The sequence below is a fragment of the Columba livia genome, chromosome 1 (assembly GCF_036013475.1).
Source record: "Columba livia isolate bColLiv1 breed racing homer chromosome 1, bColLiv1.pat.W.v2, whole genome shotgun sequence".
In the NCBI taxonomy this organism is placed as follows: Eukaryota; Metazoa; Chordata; class Aves; order Columbiformes; family Columbidae; genus Columba; species Columba livia.
The window spans coordinates 19,496,466-19,520,970 of NC_088602.1; the positions used below are offsets into that span (position 1 = coordinate 19,496,466).

General features: G+C 41.3%; 1 protein-coding gene across 2 annotated transcripts; it reads left to right on the top strand.

The window, feature by feature from the left end:
- The first annotated feature begins 468 nt into the window (after positions 1–468).
- Positions 469–16,581, top strand: FDX1 (ferredoxin 1). Of its 2 annotated transcripts, XR_010469628.1 has the most exons (5): positions 493–714; positions 6,381–6,505; positions 9,302–9,431; positions 9,865–10,013; positions 13,994–16,581. XR_010469628.1 is itself a non-coding variant. In XM_065049169.1 (4 exons), exons 1-4 carry the CDS (start codon positions 548–550, stop codon positions 14,106–14,108), a joined length of 537 nt encoding a protein of 178 aa, XP_064905241.1. In that variant the 5' UTR covers positions 469–547; the 3' UTR covers positions 14,109–16,581. The 2 variants fall into 2 exon arrangements, 1 of the variants encoding a protein (XP_064905241.1); XM_065049169.1 differs by lacking the exon at positions 9,865–10,013 and having other exon boundaries at positions 469–714.
- The last annotated feature ends 7,924 nt before the right edge of the window (positions 16,582–24,505 follow it).

A 24,505-nucleotide genomic window follows, 5' to 3' on the forward strand; every position in this document is an offset into this window, starting at 1 on the left:
TAAGGGGCATTTGGGATTTGGTGACAACTCCTTGGCCACCAGTGCCACAGTGTGTGCCAGGGACCCCGCTGTGGCCCGAACTGAGCTGAGCCCTTCGCTGGGCCCAAGCCGTGACAAGAAATCCCTCACAGGCCCAACCAGAGAGGGGGGCAGGATACGTGGGGTTTCACAGCACCATTTTCCCGGGAAGACTCGGGACAGGGCTTACATTTGGGAACCAGAGAGCTTTCACCGTCCTACAGCGCGGTCTGTGACAACAGGAGGGACCTGACGAGCAGACGGCGGCGGCGCCTCAGGCGACGAGCGCCTTGCCCTTTTTCCGTAAGGGCCGGCCCGTTCCCTCAGCGCACCACTGCGCACTTTGCGTAATCCCGCTCTTCCCATCGCGCAGTCACCTCTCACCGCCGTCATAAGGGGGCGGGCCGTGCGCTACGTAGATGGTTGCGAGAATCGCCGCAGTTCACGCCAGAGGCGTAAGCCCTGGGACTTTGCCCCCGCCTCTTCCGGTAACGGCGCGGAGACCTCGCGCTCTCGTTTTGCTGCCGGTATGGCTGCCCCGGGGCCGGCCCGGCTCCTCCGGGCCGCTGCTGCTTCTTCCCGCCGCTGGCTTTTTTCCGCCTCGCCGGCAGCCGGGACGAGGCCGGGCTGCGGCAGCGCCGCCGCTGCCGTGAGGGCGGCCCGGTTGTTCAGCGTCTCTGCCCGGGCGGCGCTCAGGTAAGAGGGTCGGAGCCCTGAGGCGCCGGCCGGGCTCCTCAGGGCGGCGGCCGCCCTCCCGCTGCCGCAGCGCTGTGCCTTTTCGGGCCTTGGCGCTGAGGGCACCCGGGACCAACGGCCGCTTGTGCCACCGGCTGGCGCTGCGTGACCTTCCCCCGGTCGCTCGCAGCTCCGCGGTGCCCCGCTGTCCCGGCCTCGCCGCTGCCCGGCCCGCTCAGGGCAGTCCCGGCCTCCTCGCCCCCCTCACGGCCGCGCCTCGCCCGGCGCTCGCCGTCCCGCCTGCGGCTGCCGTGGCCGCGAAGTGCTCTGCGGGTGGACTGTCCACCCGCCTCCCCGGGCTGTCGGCCGAGCGCCCTCGGCGAGGCTCGGGAGCTGTGCCGGGGCCCGTTGGCTGGAGGTGCCTGTGGGCCGGTCAGGTTTGGGCCTGTCGTTAAGCCTGTGTGACCTGGAATCCTGTTGGCAAAGCTTATGATGTTATGGAAAGCGAAACCAGGGTTCCTAATGTTCAAACTAGTTTTCTAAAAGGCTGCGACCTTATCAATGTTGCTTTTTCGTGAAGGACAGCATTTGCCCCCCTCCCTTTTTTTTTTTTTTTTTCCTGTGAAAGTCTGACAGGGCCTGTGGTAAAAGGTACAGCACATCAGAGATCCCAACACTGAAGATCTTTTCTGCCTTTGGTATCATTTTTCTTTATTGAAGAGCACTAATGCATCTAAGTCTGCAGAACTCATCGTCACCAGTATGTATGAGTAGGTGTTTCAAAATGCATGATATCTGTAGACGTTCAGTATTCCACAGCCCACAACTATAGATTTCCACTTTGGTACTGAGTCAAAGGCTGTTTATGCATGGCTTTCTGGCTTGTATATTTGAAGATAGGTCAGAGCGTACAGTTAACTTTCAGTGTTTAAAATCCATAAATTTTAAAGGCCTAATATACTTGGTTGCCAGAGAAGTTTTTTTGACTCTGAACAGGACCTGCCCAACATCAGCGGTATAGGCTAACCTTTTTCCAGAGGGCTGGCTTGAACCCTCACCATCAAAGCTGTTTCAGTAGTTTGCTTTTAAACTCTTCTGTGGGTGCTCTTTTGCTTTGTTCTAGCAGATACTTTTAATATGGAGAGAAACTAACTTTTTAGTCTAGAACTCCCATATGAGATAGGTAAGTTACTGGTTTAGATCTGAATGACACTGCTGAGTGTAATTTTTTAAAAAAGGCTACACTGAGTGCCCTGACCATCAGTTATATCTGAGGTCCCTCATTAGCAGTTTATCATTCAAAAATCAAAATGTTTTTGTAAAGTGTTATTCAAGTTTTAAAAGTTATTAAAAATTATTTGACAGTGTAAAAATGGGAGGAAAAAGAATACTAAAAAGTGAAAACATTTCTTTTCGTAATAGTATTGTAGGACCTGTAATCCCCCAGGCCTTTCACAAACAGACTGAACACAAGATTGGAATTTACTCACATTCATTGTGCAAGCATACCAGCAGAAAAGCTCATGTGAGCAAGTATTGCAAATGTATTGTTTATATACTCCATGTCATAACCTGGCTGAGTGAGTCAGGAGGAAAAAAAAATCTTTGTTTCTTTCATATATTAGTGTTTTCACGATTTATATGCAAGTTACTTTCTCTAGTCCTACCATTTTTGGATGTCATATTATTTGAGACTAAATTCCTGAACTTTATATAGTCAGACTGTTATTCCAGTAAAAAGATACAGCATTGTTTGTATATGTAAAATTTAGCTGTATTTGTGTCAAGAGGATCAAGACCTAGTTAAATAAATCATCAGCCGTGGTGACTGCTGTGAGGAGAAGTTCCCAAGCGTATCAGTAAAGCATCAGGCACTATGTTTTAATTTCCATCTCATTCCTTTTCTTGCTCCATTTTTATCAGTTATCCTCCCTTTTCGTTTCATGGTGGTTAGTAGTTACCTTAGTACCAGTGTAGATAGCTGTACAGTATTTTTGGTGCACAAAATAATTATTGCATATTCTAAAGATTAGTTCAGATTTATAATTTCTGTATTTTGAGGCTTGTATAACAGTTTCATTTGTGAAACTCTGCAGAAAATTGGGTATCACTGTTAGATTTACTATATAATAAAAGATCTGGAATTAATGGAGTTGGTTTCACCATGTGCAACACCAGGCTACAGTTGTGATCTTTGTTTTTTTTAGAGGAATGTGAGAAGTGATTCTTAACTTGGAAGTAATAACTGAAGATTCAAAAGCATACTTCTTTAAAGGTGGAAGAGGTAGCTGTCAGGATTCTTGCTGTATTCTTTGATCTGTGGGAGGGACAATGAACAGCATTTACAGTTCTCTGGTGCTCTTCTGTGTATTTGCAATATGCTTAATTTAGGGTATCCTAAGGAAGCTTGATAACAAAGCTGATAGTACTGTGGCAACCATATGAAGAAATAAATTATATTTTACATTTGGTGAAAAGGGTTAATCTGAGCATGAATTGGGATATTTATGCTTTATGCAGATTACACAAAATATGTTTTGTTCTTCATGATAATGCTGAGGCTATTTATACTTGCATGGACCTGGCACGTGTTTCATGTTAATTGCCTGTAACTAGTTCACATTATGGTGGTGTTTTTATTTTTTTTTTTTTTTTTTTTTTTTTTTTTTTAATCCATGCAAACAATGTCTGGGTAGACCAAAGCCATGTTAATTGGAATTTCTAAATCCTAAACATTGTTTCATGCAGGTGCGATTCTGATTTTTTAATATCTGGTAGTCATTGCAAAGATCTGCACAGTGTGTGTTTTGAATGTCTGTCTAGTCTGATTATTATGCACACACATGTCTAAAAATATTTTCACCATTTGAGCTTGTGCACAATAAAGCCTCAGTGATTTTGTTTGTTTGGTTGTTTTTTTTAATTTGAACATTTTGACTATGTGAAGAGTGGTAAAGATGACAATAGCAGAAAACCAGATTCTACTGGAAGACTTAATAAAGCTAGAGATAGCTTTCTTACAAATAATTAACTTCAGTTTCTGTTATCAAGCAGGGTGGATTAGGTCCTGTTAATTACTGTAGTGATCTTTAACAGAAGTCAGTGACTTGATGGTGGTACTTTGGTTTGTCCCCTTGCTGCTTGCCACACCAGTTAGGCACTCACAGCCCTGGTGCAGTCCTGTGACTGTCTGAAGCTTATGCAAGATTGTTATTGCCGAGAAGGGGATCCAGCTTCTGTTTCCTCACTTTTGTTGTGGGCAGTTGCACTTCTGTCATTTTTACTTGCTGGTTCAGATGGGACTACTTTGTTTTTATGGTTGATTTTCATCTAGATTAGCAAAATGAGTTGCCTTGCAGTACACAAAAGTTAGATTGTGTTATTGTGTCATAAAGTTGCACCAGTTTAAACAATTGTGTTACTGCAAGTTTCACATGAGGCAGACCTGACTGTGTACCAGTTCTGATGTTCATATGGCCGTTTACCTGCCAAGGCTAGGTTTCAAACAGCTTTGTTTCCAAACCCAGTTTATTGCATGACAGTGTGAGTGCTACGGATAGAAGGAATAAAGGAGGATGGCCAGGACTCTTCTTGTGCCAGATGAAAGTCTAATCATGGGCAAAGGCAGTTTGAGGCGTGTTTTGAAAACTGGGAGGGAGATGACTTGTCTTTTACAAAGGTCCAGTGATCTAATGGATGGCCAGACAGCTTGCTGTTTGGTCCATGTTATTTGTGATTGCCTCATCTTGTAATAGAGGAAAGGGCATGTTTTGAATATTGTACAAATATTTAGTGTTTGCGATGTCTGTGCTTTGGGCAGAGGATCCCCATAAATGCACATACATCTTACATTGTGTCTCCTGTAAGGGTTTTGTGTTTGTCATTTTGACAGCAATATTTCAGTAAACGAGAGTGTTTTGGTGAGCTCTGAAGAGGCTTTTTGGAAGCAGTTTAAAGTTACATTGTCAGCAGCCTACTTTGGCTATCAGAATGTGCATCTATACCTTTGTGGTTGCAATCTAAACCCATTAGTCTTAAACTTCCAGTGAAGGTGGTGATTTTTTTTACTAGTGTATCTAAGAAGTGGGTGTTTGTTTCTTTGGTTGTGCTGTGGGAGGTGTTAACACAGCAGAGGAGCAAAAAGAAGAGTGGTAACTTAAACCCTCACAGAGCAGTTTGCTGGAGGTGGTCCTTTGCTATCACAGGTGGCTGTGGAACATTGATTCCATTTTGTAAAGATAGATCCTTAAGATTTCTGAATTTTATTATAGTGCATGCTTCAGTTGCAATCTGTAGATCAGCAAGGTCAGTCCTTCATTATCAATTATAATTTCAGAATGAATTTATGGTTAATAGTAGCTTGTGGCTGCCTTGTGGAGAATGGACTAAGGGATGATATGACATGAATTGAACACAACAGCATAATGAATCATGGTGCTTACGGTTGTGACAAGTATATTAAGTCTACAGCAACAAACATTTGTTGCTTTTCAAAACAAGCTAAGATTCAGATTGCTAAAAACACATTTTCTTTTACAGACAGTTCTAAAAATAAGCTGTTTACTGATGCTTCAGTATGGCCACTTTCAAATTTTTTGCTTTAATATTCAGCTCTTCAGGTTAGAGTTTTCCAGGGAGTGACTTGATTTTCAAGCTTGTATGCTTTCCATATGATAGATCACTCAAAGACCCAATTACTGAAAAGAGTAAAGCTAATATTAAGTGTGCTGTTCTTCAGCATGGATTTCACGTTTAAACATGGATTTTTGCTCAACTTTCAGTTGTTTTATTTGTATCTCTCACCTCCTGGCAGATTTCTTTGCTGTCCATCCAACAAGTTTTTATTTTTTTACTCAGTTTAAAAACAAATGAGCTGTATTCTAGTTGTCAGTATTTTAACAGCTTTCCTTTAACTTGCATGTGAAATGATGTACTATGGAACACCAAAAACCTTTTTTTTTTTTTCATGTTAGAAGCATTAGTCTTAAGAAATTTTTACGCATACAGCAAGAGAAATTTTTCTTAAATAAACATAATTGCCTGAAAAGCAAAACAGGAAAATACGGAACTTCTTTATTTGAACACAATGTCAAAACTTCTTCAGTAGAATTAATATTTACCAAGTGAAGTCCTGAGAGAATCAGTGCGCAAAAAAATGCTGAACGCTTTTGGAGTATTTTAATTCATGGGAGGAGAGGATGATTAAATTTTGGAACTAATAAAGTAAAAAGCTTAAAACTTTAAGCAGAAGTGGGAGAATTTTAAAATTTGTCCTAAATGCCAGTGGTGAGAACACTTAAAATATTTTAAATCCAAAAGAACACTCCACAGAAAGGAGTGAAAAGAAGCATTTAAAATAGGCTCTTATATTTGGTGTAAATGCAAATATTGTGCCTAAAATAGAATAGTTCTGACTCTTCAGTGAAAGGCAAAACATCAGGATCCTGTATAGCTTATAGTGACAAAACACAAACCAAGTTTGTTTTTTTCCCTTAATTTAATGACCTTTGGTCAATGTACAGCAGCAAATGCCTGTACGTATTGTAGTTTTTAAAAGCCAATAAGTTAGGTATCTCTGCTTGTAAAGTTGAAAGTGATTGCTGGTTTAGTAGTTTTCAATAATTTGTGAAGAAATAAAAAATTCTACAACTCTTTCTTTAATTCCATTATATACTTTTGGTTTTCAGCTCAGAAGATAAAATAACTGTTCATTTCATAAATCGTGATGGTGACAAACTAACGGCCAAAGGAAAACCTGGGGATTCACTGCTGGATGTTGTTGTTAACAATAACCTAGACATAGATGGTTTTGGTAAGTAGATTCACTGAATACTGTATGTATCCAGTGCCTAGAAATTGTTCTGTAACTAGTTTATTCATAAATATTTGTAGAATTGTAGAATCATTTAGGTTGACATAAAACCCCAAGATCATCGAGTCCAACTGTAAATGAATATTTATTAATTAATTTATTTATAAAACTCAGCTGTGCTTTATTTGGATTCCCCCCCCGCCACCTTTGGTGTTTTTTCTTTCCTGCAGGTGCATAGAATATTTTGGGTCAAGTTCCAAAAAATGTTTGCAGTCAGCCTTGCTTGAATGTTAAAGAAGGGGAATGTGGACAGAGTGCTGTCAAGACTCCCCTGAGCTAGAAGGTTCTGGAGGCAACACAGAACTGGTGTATTCCTAACAGCGTGTGGTTACTTCAGTGTTGCCATACTGTCTTAATTTGTTGTGAGGCTTTTTGTAGCACAAATTGCTGTAGTACTTGAGCCCTAAATGAGAGAAACAACCAAATCCATGTCAGTTAGCAGGGAAGAGCAGAAAGTTTAATTCTTAGTAAAGGACTGGGGTAAAGGAAACTAATGCCCTAGTGAACTTCTAACTTGGTACAAGTTCTAATTAAAATTAAAATAGGAGGAAGCTATAACACCTCCCTGTTCCTTCAAACTACAGCACTTTCTGTAGTTAGTTCCACTGAAGCTGTAGGATTCTGCCCATGCAAAGCAGTGGTATTTGGTAATAACAATTAAATACCTTGGGATGGGTATTTACATGAACGTGAGCTTAAGAATTAATAGTACAAACTACAGCAGGACACAGAAGTACAATTTGCATGGCTGAATGCATGGCATGGAGCAATCAGAGAGGAAAAAAATCAAGTAGGCTAGTGTAGCAGAGTTTTAAATCTGAGGTGTGTTTTATTTAAGTGCCAATAAATTTCACTGCTAGTAATAAAATTTAAATCTCAGACTTATATTTGAGACAAATCTTACGACTAGAGTGGCATACATGTTGGGAAGAATTGTCTCTTAAATATCTGTAATACACTGGGATAACTAGCTTAATGTATCACTTACTAGATGTGTCATATAGGCTTATGGCTAGTCTGCTTGTATTCTACAGTAACTTTTCTGTCAGTTTGTGTAAATATCAGCCATGTTAAAACATTATAGTAAAGTGGGAAGAAAAAGATAGCACTGTCAATAAACAGAAGCCAAACTAAAAATTGGAGATATTGTGACAATCTTTAATTATAATGTATGCTAATCCCACTTCAGTAATCATTTGCTAATGAAACCTGGTACTAGGGCAGAGAAATAATGCAATATAAATAATACAAAAATGTATGTTTTGTGTTTAGAAAAAATAAGTAATTAGGAAAAAAAATGTAATCTGTAAATCTTGCGTATTTACTTCTATCACTAGGGGGCATCCCATGTGCAGTAATAATAACAGAAATATCTTTGTATAAAGACTTACAAAACTGTTGAATGATTCAGCTGCACTCTGCTGCTGCTAACTTTACAGTTGCAGAAAGACCTTCCACTATTCAAATAGACTGGTCAGTGTTCTTTCCTTCTCCCCTCACCTTGCCCAACGTTAAAACACTTGCATTGCTGATATGACAAACTTTACATTATTTGGCACTTTATTTAAACTCTTTTTCACATGCGTTTGTATGTACTTGAAGACATGATATATTTTAAAAACCAACTCTTCTGGTCAGTGTCATGCTCACTTGGAGTATATGCTGTTGATACCATTACTATATGTAACAGCACGGTGCTATCTGTGTGGTTTTTGTGGTCTGATGATGAATCCCGCTGTTTCTTTTCATAGTAGTAGCTGTATGTGCAGCCTTCCTTCCCTTTGTTTCCGTATGTGTGCAGAGGATATGTGGTCACAATACTCCTGGTTCTGCTTTCCATGGAAATGAGTAAATAAACTAAACTTGGCTAATGTCTTACCTGTTTTGCCGTTATCAATTCAAATCGAAGGTGGGGGTTTCTATGCCCTGACCCCAATCTCCACAGAAGTACAAAGCGTTCAGCTGTCTCTTCCTCTTGAAGTTGCATGTTTCCTTTTCAACAAAGTGGAGAAGTCAGTGTAGCTCTATGTGGTGGCAGAGACAAATTTGTTAGTCTTCAAACTTTAACTGTCTGGTGATGATCTAATTGCTTCAGCATGTAGATGTAGTTGGTGCTTGTTCTGTTCATCTTCTGTTCTTCCCTAGCAAATTATTAGATCCTTGGCTCAGGCTGGATTGTCAAGTAGTACCTGTAGGCCTCTTCAACACAGAGAAAACCATTTCTCTCCAGCTTGACCACCTTTATTGCGGGGAATTAGTGTTTGGTTGAGTGGGAAAGAATATCAAGTACAAAACCTCTCCTTCCTGCGCTTTTTTTGTATAGCATGTGGCCTCTGTTGCACTTCTTGAGGACACCTTAAAGCAATGGGAAAGGGAAGGATAGAAGGTTCAACCTTGGAAATAAATTAGGTGGCATTGACTAACAGTGTCTGGTTTTGTGTTCTTACGGTAGAAAATTTTTCTCTCTTTAAGTGGTAGAAAGGGAATTGGTTAAGTATTTTAACTAACTAAAGCATTCAAGTAAATCTTAATGTTGTAGGAACTGCAGGAATGTTATTGACAGTTGAATGCCAAGTAGATATATGAATGTGGAAATATTTGAAACATTAATTTTACTAATCAACAGAGATACTTATATGAGACAGACACATACACAAAGGATTTATTCTGAAATTCTGCTGTAATTTGAAACTTGAATGTTCCCTTATCTTCATATATTTCTTTTTTTTTCTTTAGGTGCATGTGAAGGAACGCTAGCCTGTTCAACTTGTCATTTAATCTTTGAAGACCACATATTTGAGAAACTAGATGCAATTACTGATGAAGAAATGGACATGCTGGACCTGGCATATGGCCTCACAGAAACGTAAGGCAACATAAGGCATAACACTTCAGTACAGCAAAGAATGGAAAGAAGGGTGTGCAGATGGGGCAGTCCAGTATTCTTGAAATGCTTAATCAGCTTTTAACAAATAGCTGGATTCTGTTACACAAAAGGGACTGTCAAGTTTAAATATTGTTTGTCTGAATTCATATTAAAAAGGTGTCAGTACTGCTCTTGTCAGCTGAAGAGTTGCACCTGACAGTACTTTTCAGAGGTGTCTGATACAGAAGTGTCACATACTGAAGTATGACCAAAACCTCAGTTCTTTCAACAGAAATTTTGTTGCTGCCATGTGTAAATTTTCTTGTTTCCCTTCCCTTCTGTTTTCTGTCTTCATTAGTCTGTAGCTAGTTAATATAATTTATGAATGTGTTTACACTAGTATTTTAGTTTTGGTCAGATCTTCTTTTCACAGAACCACGGGAGGGTTGAGGTTGAAAGGGACCTCTTGAGGTCATCTGGTCCAACCCCCTGCTCAAGCAGGGCCACGTAGAGCCGATGCCCAGGACCATGTCCAGACGGCTTTTGAATATCTCCAAGGATGGAGACTCCACAGCCTCTCTGGTATTTATGTACATTGATAAGAACCCCCTCCCGAGCTTTCCCTAGAATAAACAGTGTCTGCACCTGATGTGTTTTGACTCATGTCAGAGGGCTCTCAGAGCACACAAACCAGAGTCCCTTTGGATGAAACTAATCCCAAGGTATGCCCGAGCTGCTAATGGACATTTCAGTGCATAGGAGTAGACTGGTGGTAGTCTAAAGTAACCCTCTGTCCCTCTCCCCCACCATCACATGCCTTGTAATTAGGGTGTCACTTCCCCATTCCTAGGGGGCTGCATCACTTGCTGGTGTGCACACAGCTTGTATTGTAGAACATACTCATGTGAACAGCAGGCAGCTATGCTTTACAAGGTTTCATAAGACCTTCATGCTTCAGTGGAACTGCCTGTAAGAGTTCTTAAAAATATTTCCAGTGATGTCAGAAGGCTTTATACCTGAGCTGTATACATGGGATGCTTAATGTCTCTGCAAAGGAGTACTCCAAAGTAACTTGTTTACCTTCTTCTACCAGTAATGGGAATCCTGTACTAATAGTTTCTACTTAAGGGTATGCTTTTCCTCACTTCAGCCAAATCTTAACTTTCCTGGGATCTTCTAAAGGCGAAGAAGGCAAGCTATGAGAAACTTGTTTCAGCTTCTTTTGTTTTATCCTTTTTCCTGTCTCCCCAAAAACATTTACAATCTTGAAAAAAATCTTAAGTGTACTAAGTGTGAATTTACTTTGCTCTTGGCATCTACCATAATTCTCCTGTGAGTTTTTAGGTTCTGGGCCAAACCAATTACCTGGTCTTCTGTACTGATGTAAACTTGTGTAATGGAGATGCACTCTGTCGTAAGGATAAAAGCTTTTTCTTGTCAGTGACTATCTGGATTTGGGAAAGTTTCAGCTGGCAGCTGCCATGAAGAATAATGCTGTTTAAAATGAGGGGCTAATTAAAACAGGTGAACCAAAATTGTTTTGAATAACTGCAGAGCAGTAGAGATTATTAAAAGCAGTAAGACTGGGGGACACAAACCTGGCAAATTGAATGTTTAAAAAGAATACTGAAGAAAAAAATAACATGAGAAATAGCTTGCTAAAAAGTAGAAAAATATTTCTGTTTCTAACCTATCAGAAGCAGGAAACTTGTCTGTGTGAAGAGCCAATAGGTGTTGTAGAAGGTGTACTTAAAACATAAAAAGATATAATAAAACATAAAAGCAAAGTTGCTTTTGCATTGTTGTTATGGGATGTCCATGCACTGGAAGGTTTCTTTGCAGAGGACTTACTGAAGTATCAGTCTCAAACAGATGCGTCCATAGAAGCGGTATTACAGCAAATAAGTAAAATGAGTAGTAACGAAAGATAATGACTAGGTAGCATTCCTACAGGATTTCTATATGGAATTCAATGTGAACTACTGTCTGTAAGGCTTAATTAGCTGCTTTAAAACTGCTTCCACATCAAAGGAATGGAAGGTAGCAACCCAGATTCTAAAATTCGATCATTTGAACTGGAGAACAATGAGTCTGATTGCATCCATACTGGACACATTAATTGTGTGTATAGGCTGTTGCTTTTTTATAGTTTCTACTAAATAATAGTAAGGAAAGAATTCAACAGAGCTTTTGTAGAGGGAAGTTGTAGGTATGGGAGTCCTTCAAATGAGTCACAGAGCATGAAGGAAGATCTTACAGTTAATATAACTTACTAGGTCCAGAAATCCTTTACATTTTGAGTTGCAGTGGGATAAAAGCAAAGGCATTGTGAAAGATACGTAATTGGTTAAAAAAAAAAAAAAATTTTAACAGGGTAAAAGTATTATTTGAGTGTCTGTTAAGAGTATGTGATCAACAGTGTGATCTTAAAGTGATTGGTGCTAATTTTTATGTAGAGGGCAGATTTGTGAAAGACTTGAAAAAAGAATGAAGAGTAAGGTGTGTGTATGTGCTGTGTTGCTCAGTGTGGTAAACTCAAACTGTCAGTAAAGACAAGCGCAAGGATCTTGTGCCATTGCATGACAGGAAATGAAATTTGGTGTTTAAAAGGTGTAGATAAATGCATATGGAGAGGTGAGTAGAACAGTAGTAACTTTGCATACTTGAAGTGGGCTGTCAGCTAGCTAGCATCCAGGAATGTCAGCCTAATAAGGTTTGGTGTTAAAAAAATAATAAAAACCAAACCAACAAACAAACAAAACCCAAACCAACAACAACAAAAAAAACCCAAACAAACCAAACCAACAAAAATAAACCACGAAAAAACCCACAAACACACAAAAACCACACACACGCGCACACACACACACGCACGGACACACGAAAACCAAACCAAAACTTCAAAAAGGTAAATGGAATATTGGCAATATTAGGTAGGAACAGGTAGAAAACCAGAAAATACTATTATATGACAAAATGGAGATTCACCATACCTTTATACATGTGCAACTCTTGATTTCCTGGTTTGTTGTGTGTTGTTTGGTTTTTGGTTTTGTTTTTTTAAGTAGCAAAATGAGAGGAAATAAAGGGAAGGCAGTGGTTAGAGGTGGAATGGCTTTCATGCGGGGATTGACTAAATCATCCGTTTTTTAAGGTCCAAGCTTCTTCAGGTTTAAGGGGTGGAGGAATCTGGTTATATATATTTAAAATTGTAAATGCTGTGGAATAATTCAGGGTGATAGTTTGTTTCTCACAGTGTTATTTAGCGCTAGTTAGGTTTTTTGTCCTGCTGTGTAGCAGGCTTAAAACAAAGGGCAACATTGTTTCACAGGAAGTGAATCCATTGCCACACCGCAGAGTACATAGTCCATTAGCATTGTAGAATCATAGAATGTCCTGAGTTGGAAGGATCATCGAGTCCAACTCCTGTCCCTGCATATGACAACTCCACATTGGTCTTTTAGTGAGTAGCAGACACTTCAAATTAAGCCTTACAGGCAATGCTATGTGTAAATATCAAAAATCACATCTCTCTAATAGATTTCATTTCTAAAGCTATTCTTATGGATGCATATTCATGAGATGAAATAATTTGTTAATGTATGTATTTATACATATGTTCCAGTAATTTGAAGTTGATGTATACAGCAATTACATATAAGAATTACTTTTGGGTATAGTACTGCATTGGGAGTGTTAACAGCAGTGGATCACTACATGCTTGAAAGAATTCTGTATAGATATTAATGTAGTACCATTTTTTAGACTATCTCTGCCTACATTCCTATACTAAGTTATTCAACTGGTAACTGCATAACACTGCCCATTCTTTCTGACGTTTAAGTATTCTATACATGAACATGGAATTAAACATCTCCCAGCAATAAAACTGGCTTGTGATGTCTGCAGAATCTTGTGGTGGTATCAAATATTTTTATTTTAATTGCTCACATACAAGATCTTTTTCCTACTGAATGATGAGTAGAAAAATGAAGGTTTGCATCCCTTCAGGTGTTACGAGTATTTTATCCTTCTACTTCCTATGTGTCTCATCTTTTCACTCTTACCTTTCTGGCTTAATGACCCAATCTTGAGTTGTTTAGTTTGAAAACACTGGGCTGCCTTCAGGCCCTGGAATGGGTTAGGCTGTGCTTTTTTTGAGGCTTTCATTCTGATTCATTGCCTTCACCTCTTCAGAGATGCCACATGTCCCTTGGGAGATCAAGAGTCATTACCTACACTTGACTGAACTATTAGTGACCTATGGAAAATGGAGGAGCCACCCTTATTATACATTGCCTCAGCAAGTAGGAGGGACTCAGTGTATAACTTTCCAATATACCGAGCTCTGTTACTTAATGTAAATCATTATTATTGCCACTTACCTCTTTGCATTGGTGCGTGCAATTCACTACAGGTCTTGATTAAGACCATGCACAAGGGTTGGCTGTTTCTGGATCATAATGTGTTTGGGATGGCTGAATGTTGGAGGCATAAAAGGGGTAAATGCTGTTATATATATGATTGGCTAGAACTAACAACAATGTCCTATTTCCTTACAGATCACGGTTAGGCTGCCAAATCTGCTTGAAGAAATTGATGGATAATATGACTGTTCGAGTACCAGAAGCTGTTGCTGATGCTAGACAATCAATAGATATGAGTAAAAACTCCTAAAAGAAAATATTTTGGGGGTTTTAAAGAGGCTTAATTATTTTTATAACTTATTTTTAAATGTGTAATTGAATACAGAAACTTCCATAATTGTGAGTTATTTTATATGACTATCAATATTAGATTAATGCTATTTTAATTTTCTTTATAGAACCTCCTATATTTTTACGCTTAAAATGCAATAATACTTCTTATAACTGATCATTTGATTGTAAATGTTAGCAAGTGTATTACAGATTTCATGTAATGCTGTTCTGCCAAAACCTTTAATGATGTTTGAAAACTGGATCACTTCTACAAGACTTCGAAAAACTCATCTGCATTTCTAGGTTTCAGACCTGGATATCTAAGAGAACAAAATCTGTAGGACTGCATGGGGTCTTGTAAAAGCGCTGTCATTAAAGGTGGAATGCTCAGAGCTAATTCACATTCTCATTATGGTACTTGCTCAGCAAACAGTGGATTTCCAGGGTAGGGATTTTCCAGACTTTGGAATCTTCATGAGATGTGGCAAATTTTGTCTTGCAAAAAATACTGTTAAAACTATGAAATCTGGGGACAGATACAGAATGTTGGCACCTGCAGCTTAATTGCTGCAGTGCACCTCTGTTGCCCGAATAGAAATCAATAAACCTCATTTATGTTTAATTACACCACAAATATGGCATGCACGTGGCTTAGAGTAAAGCTGGAAGCTGTCTAATGGGAGAGCGGAACCACTGGAGGTAAATGTGAATTCTTGCTGTTCTCTGAAGACGACCAAGTTGGGATTGAAGAGGGCACTGTTTGTCAACGTAAAATTTGTTCTGGAATAGTTATCCCTTTTTCAATTTTGAGCCTGTTCAGGAGGCAGCCTGGTGTTAGGTGGGCATTCAGCTTCAGGAGTTCCCTAGACTCTGGGCCTTGCTCTCGGGATGATGTCAGTAAAGGTTGATGTGTAATGACCAAGTATTTATTCCATGAAGACAGGCTATGATCCCCAAAAGCAGGGAAACCTCCATGGTGGGATGGTGTGTGGTCTGATGATGAAGAGCTTTTGGTTTGATCTTGTGTTAGTCTTCTAAAGTAGACCAAAATAAAATAACATCTCTAATACTCTTTATTATTTTCTCCAGTTTTTGTTGCCTAAATACTTAAATGAAATGGTTGTCACTAATACAATAGCTATTACGCTTATAAGGTTATTCTAATATTTTGTGGTGTATTTTATATGTATATATATATATATACACAGATATATATAACATGTTTATTTGTTTACATTTGAATGGTCTAATGCACTCATTAATGCCTTATTTGAACTGGTGACAATGACATCTAGACATCTTTTCTTGCATTACTATACATACGGGAGAGGTGAAGAAAATATTATTTTTCCCATGTCAAATATTTAGATGATTTTGAAATTCATAAAGAGAAAAAAATGTCCCTCTTTGTTATAAAAAGAAATATCTTCTAGAACTGTATTGCAAATAGGTCTAGTTCAGATGCTTTAATTTCTTCTCTGAGTAGCTATTACTTTTTCCTGGTGTTCCCTTTGGCCTTTCCCCTAAAACAAGATATGCTTAATGTGTCTGCTCAGAACTTAAATCATATAGGGTGTTCAAAACACACTTCCTGTCTCATCTAATTCAAAATATGACTTCGGCGTTGAAATTATGTGGCTTTTTGAAAGATGGAGGGAGCGAGGTCAGGGAGAGGGCAGAAATAAATTGGAGAAATGTTCTGAAGATACTGCTGTCTTCCTCTTCAGCAGCTGTGACTCTAACCATAATTTCCAGGTTACCTCACACAATCAGGCACTAAGGTAAATCAGTTCTCACTTTGTGTTGCCTTTGTCCTGAGTTCAGTTATATGCAATGATTATTAGTAAGTCCTGAACTTGTATTTTTTATGTGGGACACAGCTCTTTAGCTTCCAAGAGGGGGAACTTGAATCATAACCACATGTACTGTGTGTTCTTACATAGGAAAGAAATCCAAGGTTTCAATATAATGCTGGCATTTGGGGGTAAGTGTTGGTGTTCGGGTTTTGGTGTTTTCGTGTTTGTTTTTTGTTTGTGGTTTGTGGTTTTGTTTGTGGGGTTTTTTTGTTTGTGTGTTTGTTTTACTTATAGCACCAGACACTTCTCCTTGTGGGAATCCTGAAGGGCTTTAACACTACCTTAAACAAATGAGAAACAGCTCTCGCAACTGTTCTCTTTCTAAGCCAAGGTTCTTTCATTGTGCATCTCCAGTGGCAGCTTCTTGTTGCAAAGACTTTGACTCTCCCATAGTGTGCCTGTGGCAGGAATTACTTAGCACAGCAAGGCAAAAAAAGGGCACTCCAAAGTTTGTGTTGAATTGTAGATGTATTCCATACTGCATGCAAATGGAAATGTCAGAAGGTGAATCCCCAAAATGCACATCTCAGAGAAACTTGTTTTCTTATTGCCAAAATGATTTGCAAATAAATCTTATTTTATACCACTTTCTGACATACCTTGTTTGTATTGATTTTTCTTCCCTTCAAGTCATTGAATGTATTTCTGTATTTTATACCATTGAAGTATAAATTTAATTGTGTGCCATTGCACAATAATTCATGGCATCAAAACTAGTTAAATATATATATTTGTAACTCATTTTCTAAAGGCATTTCCTTTCTCTGTCAAAACATGGGGTCAGTGGGTTTCTTCTGCCTCTCTCCTCTCAAAAATGAGGAGAAAATCAGAACTTTGTCAGTGCTGTACCTGTCGGTGTTCGATGTGATGCCTGAAGGGGACAGAAGGAGGTGTCTTGCACTCCAGCGTCACTGCATCATGCCCTGCAGGGGAAGTTTCCACCATCAGGAGTGCAAGCTGTCACTGGGGAGAGGAAAAGGCACATTCTCCAGGCAGTTTGTTACTTCTTGGTTAGAAAATCTAAATCTGAAGTTCACAGCTCTTTGCTGCAGCGCTCAGAAGGTTTCAGGCAGATAAGTCCATGGTTACTTCACATCCCAGTTAGCAGCAAGCTGAAAAGGTGACATCTGGAAGAGATGCGGTGACAGTGGCAGTGTTTTCCCACGCACTGGTCTGGTCATGGAGGGAGGTTCCCTACAACCTGACTTTGCTTTGCCCTCCCAGGGGACAATGTGTTGTACAAAGATAAGGTAGACCAAAGAATCCCCATTCCTTGGGAGGGAAAAGGAGAAGTAAATCTTGGAGGAGAAAGAGATGCTCAAGCCAAGTCACTGAGGTATTGGATGGTAGAAAATGTTGGAAAGAGACTGCAGTTGCTGCGGCTTGGTTTCTCCTCAAATGAACCGAGAAGTTGTGGAAGGGGAACAGGGTTCCCCTGTGTCCTGGGGAGAGAGTTTCCTGTGCAGATCAGCACTGCTGCAGTGGGCTGAGGTGCCCTGAGCGCTCTCTTGTGCTGCCCAGAGAGCAACACGTGTGGTTCATACATAAAACAAGCAGTAAAAGTAATTGAGATTTACTTTCTAATCTACTGACTACCTCTTCCTTATTTATGATAATTATTATTTTTTTCTGCACATGAACCAGTCCACATTCAAAAAGGTCTTGCTAAATGTAGCTTCTGCCCAGCAGTGATTTAACATTTGCAGCTGGGGAAAGTGTTCATCTAAAGCTGTGACCCTGCTGTGTGCTGAGAAGCATCACTGGGTTCCTCCTGCACATTTCTGGAAGTTCCCTTGACCTCAGCCCAGCAGCAGAAATGTTACTTTGAGCACTAACACTGCTTGTGTGCTTCCCCAAGCAGTGTTGCTTCAGGCCAGTGTAATCCCTTGTGTTCTAACCGCTCCTGTAGCACAGTGCCTTCCTTTCCCCAAGCAGGCAGTAGGCTGCATCTCTTGCATCTGCTAGAGATAAAAAAGGTTTTGAACAGACTTGGTACAACCATCCATATGTCTGCCCAGGTACAGGGGAGCTTTTGCTTTCCCATTTCTGTCTCTTCTACAGCACATTTGGAAAAGATGAAACAGGGTAGGGTCTAAAATTCTCTCAGCTGGTGCTGACCCCAGTGCTAGGAGGGGTTACAATTTGGGCATGGGAAGAGCACAGCAGCCGCATGTGTGGGCACAGCTTGGCTGCAGCTTTTGGGTGGAGCTGGTGCCTGTGGAGGCGGCTCAGGTGTCTGTGGCTGTGAAAGAACTGCCAGTTCAGTGTTACAGTGGAAAAGAGCCATTGCTGGGCCAGGCCAGGCTGCCATGTCTCAGGGTACCTGTGCCCAGCATGTGGTCCTGTAGACAGACACACAGACACGCATCAGCTGTGCCTATTGCTGCAGACAGAAAACGCGATGCCCCTGCATGTGCCCTGTGTGTCCCCGCAGGCTGGGGGACACTGACCGTGGGCTGCTGGCTCCCCGTGACAGCCTTGGGAGCAGCCCCATCAGGGGCTCAGCTGGCTCTGGTGAGGCTGTGGGGTTCCCCTGCCTGTCATGGTGCCTCTGCTCCTTCATGTTCGCAGGGATGAGCCGTCAATCACACCACCTAAATCTATTCAATGACACGATGGGACATTTCTTCTAGTTTCTCCAGGCTGCAGCAGGGAACAGAGGATGCGTTACATGTGAGAAGTGATAACACCATGGGACACTGGTGACAAGTAACTGCTTCCGGATACTCCGGAGAAGTCTGCGGGTACCTGTGGCAGCTGTAGCCAGGCTGCAGCTATGGCTGCGTCAGTTTTCTTCCCACTGGCAGCAAAACTCTGCTGGCATCTGGTGTGCTGAAATCTCTGGGTTTGGCGAAGTCTGTCCTGTCTCACTGAAGAACATGCCAGGCCGTAGATGGCATTTCTCCTTCAGGCTGTGTTTGATCGAAAGTGGCTCTCCTTAAGAATCAGGGTTTGGATCAGACAAATATCCAGATAAACTGGATGTTCTTATTCCATCTGAGTGCATCTGAACAGGCTCAGAAGCTCATCCTCATTTTACTGTTGCTCAAGTAGCAGTCCTGCTTGGCATGGGTAAGCCAGCGCTAGATTTTGGTCTGGTGAGCACTCACAGGTTTTACTGGTAATGGTTTAGAAGGGGAAGGGCATAGCCTTCCTAGAAAACTTTGACTGGAGGGGAGAGAGAGAGGGAGAGCTGATGCAGGATCAGAGTGATGCAGCTGCAGCCTCTTGGATCCAGGAGAGAGGCAGACACACCACCCAGGGAGCCAGCGATGGGTTTTGGCTGAGGATGAAGGTAGAAGGTCTCATCTCAGAGGAATGTTTAACAACAGATGAAAATAGCTGTAAAAGAAAACAAATGGTGTCACAGAGACAAGGCATATGGTGGCTCGGAGTGACGGGGAGGCTGGTTCAGGCTGCGGCTCTGTTCCAGGTCGCTGGTGGCTGTCAGGAGGGGTCACAGCAGGGGACGGCCAGAGCAGGAGAGTTTCTGCTTCAGATTTCAGCACTTTTTTTCTTCCACCCTAATTGAGTTGTTATGATCATCACAGCCATTGGATTTTCACCAGAAAATTAGGAAAAACACATTCTATCCTGGCACAGAGAAGAAAAAACAATCAGTGTCCCTTGCCTTGAAGCTTCCTGCCCTTCTGGGCTGTTTTTTGAGGAGAAGGGCAGCACGGGAGCCTCTGGGGCAAAGATCTGGGGAAGCAGAGCAGAGCTGCCCCAAGGGTGAGTGTTGTCCTGGCAGGGAAGCTCAGGAGACTGGGATCTCCCTCCTCTGAGTGACGTATATAGAAAATATCACATATCCAACTCAAACAGCCCATGTTTGAGCATCAAATGTGAGCTTCACATTAAAATGACCTTAATTAAACATCTCATTGCCAGTCTCTATCCTCTACCACTTTTGCATTTTATTAGGTACCTGTCTCTGGATAAGAAGGGTGGGAAGGTTTTTTAGTTTCTGATTTCCCTATCGTAGTACTTATTTTTGGAGGTGAAAGTGCCTAAAGGAGGCACAAGACATCAGAGACCCTTACAGCAGCACACAGAAATGAAGGGGGGAAAACAATTACTAGGCAACAGGAGTTAATTCTTAAAATAAAAGTACATAATAACTGCAGGATATTTGCCATGGTATTTCATTGCTTATATAACTGGTTAATCAGTGCTGTCAACTGCCCAGCACTGGGCTGCTCCTGCTTTGCCGTAAAGCGTGGCCTTCACCATAAATAATACATTTAATGCATTTCTGCTTCCTTCCAGCTGAAGAGCCTCTATAATGGTTCTAGATCACGGGAATTTTGTAACATTAACCTTTCTCTGGGGTCAGATGCCAGAAACTCTTACTCTCTGGCAAAACAATTTCCTCAAATCCTATTGCTAGTGAGTGAAAAATGAATCCCTGCTCCTATCCCAAAGTGGGCTTGAGCTGCAATGTAATCAGTACAAGTACAACTGCCCCAAAATTTGCAGTATTGCATGAAGCAGACGCAGTCAGCGGTTCACGGTTTCTGCAATGAGACATTATTTGCCAGAACGATAGGACTTATTTTGCTCCTTCAAATCTGGAGTGTGTTCAAAAATACACAAGAAGGTCCTCTTGCTGAAAACGTGTGGTCACCTTTAAACCTGGAAGGAAATCTGTGTTATTTAAGGAGTGTGTTCCTGGCAGCAAATTCGGGTGGGTGCTGCTCCGACAGCAGGTCTGAATCTGTAAACACTTGACCCAAATCCAGTGAGGGAAGAAAGAGCCTTTAGATGATCCTTGCCACTTGCTCCCGCCTCTCCAAAATAAACAGACCAGTATGGTTTGGTTCAGCAAAAATGTTGAAACAAATTACATTTCATACAAGTCACAGTACTGTTTCAGAAGTGAAAACAGCAATATTGCTTCCAAAGCACGCAGAATATTTATATATAAAATAAAGCACCTAGCCAGACCCTGCTGGTGCGTGCACTAGGCTCCCAGCCCTCTCCTCTTTTACATCCTGTGATGCTTCTGCCGAGACTCCTTGATTTATTGGCTGTTTCCTTCCTGCTCTGCTGCCTGCAGCTCCTCACTCAGGATCTGAGGGGTGACCTTATTAATGTTTACAAGTATATAAAGGGTGAGTGTCACGAGGATGGAGCCAGGCTCTTCTCGGTGACAACCACTGATAGGACAAGGGGTAATGGGTTCGAACTGGAACACAAAAGGTTCCACTTAAATTTGAGAAGAAACTTCTTCTCAGTGAGGGTGACAGACACTGGAACAGGCTGCCCAGGGGGGTTGTGGAGTCTCCTTCTCTGGACACATTCAAAACCCACCTGGACACATTCCTGTGTAACCTCATCTAGGTGTTCCTGCTCTGGCAGGGGGATTGGACTAGATGATCTTTTGAGGTCACTTCCAACCCCAAACATTCTGTGATTCTGTGATTGTGTCTGTCATGTGCAATGTGGTTTGTGTGACCAGGGTCCAGCTCTGAGCAACGAGAGCGGCTGGAGCCTGTCATTTCTGAAGGAAAAGGAGATTTGCCCCAGTTCTTTCACTGCTCCTGGAAGCAGAGGGATGGAGGTTACAGTCTGCCAGGACTCAGGATTGGACTGGATGATCTTTTGAGGTCCCTTCCAATCCCTGACATCCTATGATCCCATGGCTTCAGCTCGCTTGTTGGGTACATCTTTCTACCCAACAATGTTTTGTTGTTGTTTCCTTGTGGTTTTTCTGTTTGCTTGTTTTCTGCTCAGTTTCTGTCCCATTTATTGTGTTTCTTTGTCAGAGAGACATCAGGCATCCTGCAGAGATTTCCTCACCACACAAGTCAATATTTATACTAAATGCAAGCTCTGCTTGTTTCAATAGTCATGAGATTCTTCAGCTTTCTCATACTTTATGAGTAACCATGATGCCTGCCATCCTGACAGGGTAAAATGCTGGTAGAAATAAAAGCCCCTCCAGGAGTGCAGGGAAAGGGCGCAGGAGCAGCTCCCAGCTCCTGAGCCCCATCCTTGTGTTCAGTACCAACTGTGGCTCCTCAATCCCCGGGAGGTGTTGGGGGAACTTGACCCCGGCATAACGCTGAGGTACGGCTGGGTGCACGGGGCCATAGAGGAGCTGCCAAAATGAATGTGCAGAGCGCATGTGTTCTCAGGGCCATGCAACGCCAGAAAACCTCATGTTTCTGCTGTGTGGCTTTTGCCAAAGCTCCTCCTGCAAAGCGCTGAAGATGCGTTGGGTGGCTGAGTGCAGAGCAAGAGACAACATAATTAGAAACTTTACTTAGAAGCCTCAGGTCTGAACAGCTTCATCTGGCGCTGTGTCCTTCGCACGCTCTCTGCCAGGCACAGCTCTCTCTTCTATTACCATTAACTTTGATAACCTCTCTAAAAAAAATCTCATAATTACTTCTGAAAAGATGAAGCAGCAGAAATCTCTGTTTTCTCCCAGGTTATCCAGAGCTCTGATGCCATCTGTAATGTCAATGTGCTGTTTTTTCGTAGCCTTGATATTAGTGATCTGAAAAAATCCCCATTGCTGATAACTTCTCGAGGTCCTGGCTGGGAGTTTTTTACATCCAAACTGAATTTCAGGCTACAGTATTTTCACAACTACCACTTTTATTTTCTCATGGAAAATGTGAAATAAACCACTAATAAAACTTCTTTTTTTTCTTGAAAGAAGTGTGAAATTTGAATATTTTTCTTTTCATGTTGATCTTTATATAGTGAAAGCTGATCATCTAAAAGGCATGTGAAGAAAATCAGTTCTGTTGGCTTGTACATGATACCACTTGATTCTGTTAAGCTTGTTCATAATGTTTTCCAAATCTGATAATTATTGAAATTGTCTTTAACCCTCTATGGTACAGGCCCTGAAAGATCTTTTCTAACATTACATTGTTTTCCAAAATGACAGACACAGAGCTATAAACATGGAATATTTGATCAGGGAGTCACATGCTCACAGAAGGGTTTGGGTTGGACGAGACCTTCATAAATCATCTACTCCAGCCCTCTGCACACACTTGATTAGGCAACTGCTTAAACTTTGTGCGTCTGATAAGTTTATTGTATAAAGTTTCTAGTGTTTCAAATAAGTTTATTGCAGAAATTGTCCAGATTTTTTGAGGAAATCAGTAAATTGAGCATGATACCAAGAATATTGCTCAATTTGATCTACAGGGGGAAAAAATTACACTTTTTTCTATTAAAAAACCCCCACTAGTAAATGAGTAAACCAAAAAGAAGTAGAGGAGTGGATCCAGTCTTCCTGGCCAAGGGTTCACTGAGGCTGGAGAGCTGGGGCAGAGTGGTTGTGAGTCCATGGCAGGTGGCCATAGTGGCCACTAGCCAACCCCTGGCTTGTCTGTATGCTAACAGAGAGATTCAGCAATATGTTGGATGGTGTCTCCAGTGCCCTTGAGGGCATGAGCCACTGTGGGAACTTCTTGTTACCCACAGACTGAAAGGGGCTTTGTAACAGCATTTTTTCATAGGGAGACAGCACACCAAGAAATCCCAAATTTACCCTAAATTATAGTCAGTAATTTTGCACTAGTTGGTTGGTAAGCTTGAAGTATTTTGGGCTATGAAAGTGTTTTTGTTGCTGTTTTTTTCAACATCATTCCCAGGAGCAAGGATTTAGTTAAAGAGTTAGTTCAAGCGTTAATCTTAGTGTAGAGCTTCTGGTGTGATGAGGAACTTGCTGCTTTAGGAGGAAGAAATTGCATCCTGGCAGAAGAAAAAAATTCTGAAAAAGCTTTTCAAAGATCAAGGCTGAGAAGAAGAATTAATATTTGTTAGCAGTCCACCCACTTGAAAAAATAGCCATGTTCACGGAGTCCACGGTATCAGAAGCGAAGAGTCAGAAATGGAGTGCTGTGAAAGCACATCTCTTGCGGGTATCTGGATATACTTCTGGGTCTTTATCAGCTCTCCTAGTTAATCAGTTTTGGTGACTAATGGTCATTTAGTTTTCACCCAAATAATTTCCACAAAAGCATTTTGGTTGAGCACCACCATCACCCGTGGCTTTTTGTCTTTCTATCAGGAGGACACGTTTGTAGAGCTGTATCAGTCTGCTTTGTATGTGCTTTGGCAAGATTGGTCTTCATTTGGTGTTTGTTGGGCAAGACGTGTCTTGCTTCTGGTGATGACATTGGAATGGGTGGGAGGTGCCTGGAGGTCTAGAGAGGTGGTGGGTAAAAAGGTAGTTCTAAGAAAAGCTATTTCAAGGCATGATCTTTCACCTAGGTTGCAATTATCCAACATTTTTCATGATACTCCCAGAAGGAGGAGAAAAATCACTATCTTGGGTGGGAAGATGGGTCTTTTTGTTTTCCTGTCAGCCTGCATGAAGTATGTAAATATTCAGATGTTATCATTTCTGTTGGGAAATTATGGAAACTAGAGTGGGAGGATTGGAGACATTTTTAATCACCTCTGGCTCTGCACCCAGGGATTTTTTTCCATGATTCGTCTTTATCATGGGCAAGAAGCTTCTCTGCTGGGCCTCAGAGGGTGCAAACCC